This window comes from Gouania willdenowi, chromosome 8, assembly GCF_900634775.1.
Source record: "Gouania willdenowi chromosome 8, fGouWil2.1, whole genome shotgun sequence".
In the NCBI taxonomy this organism is placed as follows: Eukaryota; Metazoa; Chordata; class Actinopteri; order Blenniiformes; family Gobiesocidae; genus Gouania; species Gouania willdenowi.
Window position 1 is genome coordinate 15,009,958 of NC_041051.1, and position 9,332 is coordinate 15,019,289.

The window sequence follows — 9,332 nt, forward strand, 5'->3', positions numbered from 1 at the left end:
ATCAAAGTCTTGTGCAAATACAAAGCAAAAGAGGCATACAGAAATATTACCATTGGGTTTGTTTTGGTGCTCAGTGCTTAAACTGCATTGAAATCTAACACATGAATTAGAGATTCCACAAGCACATTTTTAAAGTGCCAGTACTGGGTACAAGATACATGTCCCAAACTTAACCGGTTATGTGTTTGTGTGCTCCTCGGATTGTATTTTGGAGAAAGCAGCCAAATGGGTCCATCCATCCATTTAAAAAAATGCCCTGTATATTTCACTTTCCTCACACATTTATCCTCACTTAGGCTTCAATGGGAGGTCAAAGTGAATCATATTCAAGTCTTTCATTATGGATATCGAAGTTGCAAATTTAATTTAAACAGGCTGAAGCAGTACATTTATAACATGCATCAGCATAATCAATTCACTTCACTTGCATTAAAATATTGTGAACCTATGATGAGAATAATGCATCTGATCAATATTGGTGCCTTACGTTAAGAGGAAATGGGAGAGAAAGTTCACGTTTTCCAAACAGATGATGTTGTCGACGAGCACAGTTGTTTGTCCAGCAAAACTGTGTAGTATATTGTGCACAGCACGCACCTGCTGCTGTGTTTAAACACGCGCTAGGAGACCCATTCATTTTCTTTGGTTAAAAAACTAGTGATTAAATAGGAGTACTTAGCACTGCCAACTCCATTAAACCTGATGATGGAGCCCAAACTTTATGAAGGGACGTAAAATGACAGGATGGTAATAAAGGTAATACCAGTAACAATGCATTGAGCTGATTACAGTTGTTTGGGCAAACACTTCTTTTTCTGTGATCGTTTAACTCACCTATAATCTATTTCAAAACAACTCTTAAGTGTTGATGAATCTTTGCATTAGTTATGTTAAAGATACGTTCCGCCTGTTTAGGATGCATACAAGTCATTCCATGTCATTTCACAAATGGCCCACGCACTTCAGTCCTAAAGTGAAAAACTAATACATTATAAGACACAGAGGCAAGTTGACTTCATGTAAATTTGGGTTCAAAATAAAAATTAAGAAGTCGAATAAAGAAAAATTGTTCTATATCCCAAGAAAGAGTTATCTTTATACTATAAATTAAACCAGATCAGATTTTTTTCATACATTCCCACATGCAGTTATGAGCCAATGATTATAGTAAAAAAAAAAAAAAAAAGAAAGTAGTTTTTCAGTTTTCAAGAGACTGTCACCCACGAATGAATGCATATATTTGACTAATCATTAGTGATTTTAACAGTCTATGTACATAGCTCAAAGCTGATTACATGACAGGGAGCTGAGGCGTAACATTTTTACCGATCACACAAACATGTTCCAGCCCCAAACCGCAAACAAACTTTTGTTTCAATTTTGAGAGACTGGCATGTCCACCAGATAGGAAGACTACAGCAGATCTTTTTCTATATTCTGAGAGTAGATTGAGGTGTAGTCATTTACTGTACCAAATTTCTGTTTCCTATGTGGTGTCATTTTTTAGATGTTGGAAGCTGAAAATAGAATAAAAATAAAGAAGCACTAAAATTGTCCATATCTGAAAAAGCATTGATCTGATCAAACTAAAAATGTACAGCGTTCCAACTGAAATATTAAAAAAACAATAGGTAAAAATTTCAGAATTTTTTGAGACCGAAGTGGATGTCCTGAAAATGTGCTGAAATGACATGGAATGACCCATACATGTTAGAAGTTTTAGTCTTTTACAATATAAGATCGAAATTCATATTAAAACTTTTTTTTTTTTTTTTTTTTTATAAACTTAACCACAAGAAATCACTGATAAAACAAAAAAGTATTAATTCAAACTGAGGTGGTTGAACAGAGTAAGCATGTATGGACAAAGTTAGTAACAACCCCATGCTAAACAGATGGTGTATTTTTAATAATTCTAAAGCTCAGTGTGCGCTGCACGCCTGGAAACTGATCCAAGTGACATCCTTCATCGAGTTGTGAAAGAACCTGTACCAAAATATGAATGTTTCAGACAAACTATGGCGTGGCACAACATTTTCCAAGGTTTTTTCCAACTGTGAATGTTTTGGTCCTTCTCAAAGCAGCGATGCGACAGACTGAGTTCCAGATCACATCAGATACCACGCAGCTAATCCAGCCAAGGCAGCAAACCACGTGGCAAACAGCACCTGTCCAGTCGGGTGTCGTAGGACAGCCATGGCCAGTTGACAGGCGTACGCTGTTCCGCCTGATGCAGCTGCAACACACAAGAGATACAGAGCTTCAAGTCTTACTTTCATTTTCAGAGAATAAAATTGATTTTTCATTAAAATAAAACCATTTTTATACTAAAACTTACCAGTTTTGGCAGCATAATAAGGACATTTGCTGATGTCTCCACCCATTGTTCCATGAACAGGCATCCCAGCATCCAAAACATCCTCTTGAATGTTTTTCCCCATTTCCTCCAACTCATCAAACACCTGCCAAAACAGCCATTAACACATGGAGTTAATGTTGGAATCAAGTGTTTTATCGGGAATCTTTTTCCACCTTTGCTTACTTAAAAAATGAGAAAACTTCCTTATAAGTGTCCTGTTCCAGGTGGATCCTATCCAAAAATGACTATACTATATATAAAAGGTGGTGAAGTCCTGTTGTAATGCGCCCCATTACTTCACAATCACTCACCCATGTGTGAGTGATTGTAGTCAGTAAAAAAACAACACATTATGAAAAATATAGTGACAAACTTCCCCTGCATGAACAGAATTAAACTTTGAAATTATTTATTTTATTATTTTTCACTTCTTCCTACTCCTTTTTTGAATGTGTAAATGTTTTTTATTGAAATCTTCTTACTTCATGTTTTGGACATTCCTTTTATTTTATATGTATTGTTTTTGTTATTATTACATGTTCAAAAATAAATCAAATCAAATCAAATTATTGTAAATAATTTTGAGCTATAATTCAGAATAAGATGTTTTCTTGTGTGTTTACAGAGTAGTATTATTATTTATATTTAAATCATGCATTATTCCTCAACAGGATAGGTACAATTCAGAGACAAATTTCACTGTAGGGATGCAATGTACAGTATATGACATTATTATGTTTTTTTAAGTGTGCGAAGGTAGGGGGTACATGGCTTCAGATTAAATGTCTAAAGGGGTACGGGATTGTGAAAAGTTTGGCAACCACTGTAATACAGGGCAAACAATAGGGCTGGGCGATATGGACCAAAACTCACATTTAAATGTTTTTTCTCAAAAGGGCGATTTATACTATTATTCTCAATAATTTTAACTCAATAAAGTCTGACCAGAAAGACAATTCTGTGTTAAATTTGCTGACGCAAAATGCTACACAGGCTCATTTATTAACAAACAGCTGCACAATATGTGCCACTTTGGGCTTTTTCTCCTATAAGGGACAGCACGTGTGAGTGAGTTCTGTAATGTGGCTTGTTTAGGGAAAGGTCTGGGTTAGGACGCACTCAGTGATCCATGTAACTGTGAGAGAAAGCAGCAACTTCTAAAACAAGTACTTTAATACAAAATAAGCTATAAAAAATGTATATCTCAGAAATATGTTAAAATTGTAACTGACACTGTCGGACTGCACTATATAAATAATATTAAATACTTGTATGATGTGATTTGTAAGGCTGGAGTCAACCAAAGAAATGATTGGTCGACCAAGACAATGTCAGAGCCAGACCTGAAACTGACAATTAAAACCTATTGTTTCCTCATACAAATGACATATTTACATTTGTTTTAGTGGTAAGCCTGCTTTTATTAATATACAACTAATGTCAACATCAGATCAGCGCACGGGGAAACAAACGCACGTCATAACACAGGTGCGCAGTGCACGCCGCGGTGCCAGAGACAGCAGTGGATCTATTTCCATAACCCACGTATCAAATATAAGGATAATCCATGTTCTTGTGCAGACAAAGGATTGATTCAATAGTGGATGCTTGTGCTTAAGCCTGTCTTAATTTGTTCCCTCTCTGCTCCAATCAGAGCAGTCACTGACAGCACTCACTCACACAGCTGTTGCTGGACATAGAATCATGTTTAGGCATTAAATAAATTATATTTGATATCTAATCATTATCACCGATATAAGTGCATTGCATTTTTTTTTTTTAAACGCTACTGAAACTGATACCATTGCTGGTCGACCAATTAGTCGACTAAACGACCAAAGTTGGCAGCCATAGTGGTTTGTACTCTGTGATTGTAAAAATAAAAACAAGTAAAAAAATATATAGTTATATCTCAATATATAGGCGACATTGTCATTTTCTATATTGCCACATTTCCTTCTCACCTCCATGTTAAAATGGAAAGCTTTGACAGCTTCCTCCACCAGCCTCATCTTGGTCTCCGTGTCCAGTTCCAACTCATTCATCCGACTTCGGTACAGCTGCTTGAATGCTTTAGCGCTATGGATCGCATCAAACTGATAGAAATCCAGGCCCTCGCCTGTGGATGGCAGCTTTAGCGCTCTCTGAGCTACCTTCTTCAGCACCTGTCCACCAGACAGGTCGCCCATGTACCGGGTGTAAGCGTGGGCCACTAGAAGCACAGGGTCCTCCTGGCCCACTTGATGAATGCGATCTACGTAGCGCTGCGTGGCCACAGAGCAGCTGACTCGGGTCTGCCAATCTGAACCATAAAAGTATTGAAGGTCGCGTGCCAGGGCTTCATGACGGTGCAGCTCGGCAGGGAAATAAAGAGGAGCAAAGTGGGGATGATCCTTGTTCCTTTCAATCTCCTCCTCCATGGCTGTGTACGTGAAGTAAAGTGCCACTGCCCCAAGCTGAAGGAACACGAAAACTAAAATTTACCAAATGTCATCTTTTTATAGATCAGTGTTTCTCAAATGGGGGTACATATACCCCTAGTGGTAAGCAATGGCACTACAGGGGGTACTTGAGAGACGGAGAAAGAGAGAATGGATTTTTTTTTTTAAATTAAAACACACAATTTTAAAGAACTGTATTTTTATATAAATCTCATTCAGCTAAAATGCAATATAAAATATATACACATACATATATATGAGCTCAAACATGATCAAAAACTAATTCTAAAAAAAAATGTGTTTGGGGTCACCAGAAATTCTTGATATTAAAATGGGGTCACAATCTAAAATAGGATGAGAACCACTGCACTAAATACTGTCTCTTTCCACTTATTTACAGAGTGAAATTCTTTTTAAAATGTGTGTTATCACTCGTTCATTCCATCATTCTGCTCTATTGTTGGTTTTAAATAGTTTTCGAATCAAAATGTTGTAGTCGGACAAATGGGGTACATGGATTCAGAAATAAGAAAAAGGGAGCACTTGAGCCAAAAATGTTTGACAACCACAAATTTAAACCATCTTTCAATGAATAGTTTGGAGGGAAAAAATAAGACAATAGTTCTTTGTTTAATTCCTTTAGGTTTTTTTTCTTTTCTTTTTTGCTTGTCCTCTCTTTCGAAAACACATGTAAACTCATACTTTGATTAATTTCTGGGACCAACCTTGAAAAGGTCTTTGCGGATACGTCCCCTGAGAAAATCTTTCACAAACTGAGTGTTCTCAGCCTTCTCGTGCACCTCCTTTGTCCCTGCAGCAAGCATTTCAGACAGATCTTCAGGACTGCAGAAAAAGAACATTTTAAATGAATTTGACCAAAGAGGAAACACTGAAATCCTACTATATGATGATTCTATGACATCAAAATTCATCATTTGTAATTAAATTTTGGTCAACACTAATTTAAATAGCATAGAACATTTTACCGGAGAGTTTCCTCCTTCTCCTCATAGGCAGGTACGGATGCTTTGGAAACATGGGCTGTTGTCTCCATCTTCTTTGCTGTACAAGTATTCACTCTTCGATTACTGCAAGAACATAAAGATGATGGGGTAGAAATAGAACACTGCGTTCATACTAATGTTAAACTCATATTCTAAAAATGTTGTAAAATTAAATGAGCTATCATTGCTTGACTGCCAAGAAAACCGCATAAAGCAACTGAAGATTCATCTGATCCTCCAAATGTATTATAAGAATAAAAATAAGGAAATTCTTATATTAAGTATTTTGGAAAAAGGTTAGGGCCACTGGGGGAAAAAATACAGAGCCAATAGTGGATAAAAAAAAAAAGAAATAATCACAATTGTTTTTTTGTTTTTTTTTAAATCAAATAGTTATCTTTTTTTTTTTTTTCTTGCAGTCTTAATCTCTGATTTTTTGTCTTTTTCTAATTTTCCCCAGTCCTGTTTTTTTTTCTCCTTTCTCTTTCATTTGTTACTATTTTGGAACACCTGCAAGCTCCTCCCACACACGTCACAGGTAGATAGTAGCAGATTAAAAATAGAAAACCAGGACTGGGGAAAAAATTAAATGAAATTAACACTAAAAAAGAAATAAAGACTAATAAATAAGTAAATAAAAACCCAGACCCAAAAAAAGAAAACATAATCATGTTTTTAAAAAATGTTCCACAATTGTGAACTAGCGGCTCTTTTTTTTTTTTTTCAATGGCCCTAATCCTTTCCAAAAATTACTATTTACAATATTGAATAGCTCTTATTAAAAGACATTGTAGGTATTATTTCACAAAAATGAGAGGCTTCGACAAAGCCTGGTGTCACCGTGAAGAGAAACGTGAGCTCAGCGCTTTCATCATAAGACCGTGAGGTAGATCACAGATTTACTGATTTAAATCAGAGGGTACATAACACAGTGTATCCTAACGTATCATTAATCATCACAAAACAGAAAACATTCTCACAAAAATCTGATTTAATAATTTACTAGTCACAATCACTGTGGCTATTGGAATATTTGTATTCTGCCACAATCACTGTCATTAAATGTCAACCACACCATACCAAAGGGAGATGACACCCCACTACTTCACAAACTACAGGGGCTGTGATGTACCAACAGTGGATGGAAGTGCTCCACTGGCAGAGGAGCTCAACTACTTCTTTGCTCGTTTTGAGACCCCACAGCACTCACCAGCCTCAGCCCCGCCCCCACCAGGTTCCAGCACCTCTTCACTCACTATTATGGAGCGTGACGTCAGAAGGGTGCTCCTGGCAGTGAACCCCAGGAAGGCTGCTGGTCCAGATGGAGTACCTGGCAAGGTGCTCAGAGCATGTGCCCACCAGCTCACGCCCATCTTCAATAGGATTTTCAATCTCTCCCTGAACCAAGCAGTCATCTCCCCCTGCCTAAAATCTGCCACAATCATTCCCGTGCCAAAGAAGTCGCCTCCTGTCAGCCACAATGATTACCGTCCTGTGGCCCTAACACCTATAGTGATGAAATGCTTCGAGAGACTGGTTCTTCATCACATCAAAGATTGTCTCCCCTCCACCCTCGACACTCACCAATTTGCATATCGGACTAATAGATCGACAGAGGATGCCATCGCCATAGCCCTCCATTCTGCACTCAGCCACCTGGAACACCAGCAGAGCTATGTGAGGATGCTCTTTGTGGACTATAGCTCAGCATTTAACACAATCATCCCAGACATTTTGATCACCAAGCTGAACACCCTGGGCCTCCCCCCTCTCACATGTGCCTGGATAAGAGACTTTCTGACCAACCGGCCACAGACTGTGAGACTTGGACCCCACCTCTCCTCCACCCGCACACTGAGTACTGGCTCTCCACAGGGCTGCGTGCTGAGTCCCCTCCTGTACTGTCTCTACACCTACGACTGCAGGCCAACCCATGAGAGCAACATCACTGTGAAATTTGCTGATGACACCACAGTGGTTGGTCTGATCTCAAGGGGGGACGAGTCAGCCTACAGAGAGGAGGTCCTGAAGCTGACAGCGTGGTGCTCTGCTAACAACCTGCAGCTTAACATCACAAAAACCAAGGAGATTGTCGTGGACTTCCGGAGGCACAGAGCAGACCCTGCACCCCTCTACATCAACGGTGAGTGTGTGGAAAGGGTCCACACCTTCAGATTCCTCGGTGTCCTCATCTCTGCGGACCTCTCCTGGTCAAACAACATCTCTGCGGTTACCAAGAAGGCCCAACAGAGACTACATTTCCTGAGAGTCCTCAGGAAGCACAACCTGGACTCAAAACTGCTGCTGACCTTTTACCGCTCGACCATCGAGAGCCTGCTCACATACTGTATAACTGTATGGTACGGGAGCTGCACTGAGGCAGATAGGAGGAGGCTTCAGAGGGTAATAAAAACGGCTCAAAGGATTGTTGGCTGCCCTCTCCCCTCCCTGACGGACATCTACACCTCACGCTGCCTCAACAGAGCACATAGCATCATCAAGGACAGTTCACACCCTGGTTTCCACATGTTCAACCTGTTGCCCTCTGGTAGGCGCTACAGATGTATCAAAGCTAGAACAAACAGACTCAAGAACAGTTTCTTTCCGAAAGGCATAACCATTCTGAACTCTCATATGCACTAAATCTACAATACCATACACTGTTATGCAATATTATCTAACTGGTGCAATATACTGGGTAATGTGCAATAGTTTCTATGCAATATGCTGGCACAGTATTATGTTAATACTGATATGAGTGTGTGAACTTTTTTTAAATCTATTTATATTGTATTCTTATTATTATTCTTATGTTTGTATTTTTATGGGGAGCTCTATCTCATTACATGTTATGTAATGATAATAAAAGGCTATTCTATTCTATTCTATTCTATTCTGTTTACCAGAGATAATAAAAACTCTGAACGCGTGAAAAACATGGTCAAACAAAAGACAGCTCAGACACAGCACAGGCCTTCTAGCGTCCACTAGCAATCTGAGAACATAAACTGTGGACAAAAGCTACTATAGTTGATACTAAATATGTGTGGAGACCAACTGAATCATATAGTTCACATCACCTTAGGGTGACGGCTATAAAAACTGTAGCTGGTAGCTCGGAGCATCAATTTAAACTGCTAACTTTACTAAAAGGCGTTAGCTAAACCAGTTTTAGAGCTAACAAATTTAGCATGTTTACATCTACATATTCGCTTTAATCTACTTTATTAAAAGTGAGTACAATGACCACCACAAACCTTCACAGTTTAAAACAACAACTGAGGATGACAAGAAGAAAATCCACCGCTAACTTCACCTCAGTCAGTGACCAGTGTTTGTTTTTCCTCTGATACCATAGACAGCGGTGGGCAGCAAGATTAGTGTGACTTTAGCGCCACTCTGTGTATCGGAGGGTGCATTACACTGCTTTAAAACTTTAGAATAAAACTCAAATAACATTGTATGGTCCGTATGATCTACATTAAATTCGAAATCAATGTTTTATTTCCACATTTTCGACATCAGTGG

General features: G+C 38.6%; 1 protein-coding gene across 3 annotated transcripts; it reads right to left on the reverse strand.

The window, feature by feature from the left end:
- Positions 1-1,781: 1,781 nt before the first annotated feature.
- On the reverse strand, positions 1,782-9,189 carry hmox2b (heme oxygenase 2b). Of its 3 annotated transcripts, XR_003674684.1 has the most exons (7): positions 9,062-9,171; positions 5,787-5,888; positions 5,526-5,643; positions 4,324-4,815; positions 2,339-2,462; positions 2,056-2,236; positions 1,782-1,986 (listed from the first exon to the last, which is right to left on the reverse strand). XR_003674684.1 is itself a non-coding variant. In XM_028455969.1 (6 exons), exons 2-6 carry the CDS (start codon positions 5,852-5,854, stop codon positions 2,109-2,111), a joined length of 930 nt encoding a protein of 309 aa, XP_028311770.1. In that variant the 5' UTR covers positions 5,855-5,888; positions 9,121-9,189; the 3' UTR covers positions 1,782-2,108. The 3 variants fall into 3 exon arrangements, 2 of the variants coding, with proteins under 2 accessions (XP_028311770.1, XP_028311769.1); XM_028455969.1 differs by having other exon boundaries at positions 1,782-2,236; positions 9,121-9,189; XM_028455968.1 differs by having other exon boundaries at positions 1,782-2,236.
- Between the last annotated feature and the right edge of the window lie 143 nt (positions 9,190-9,332).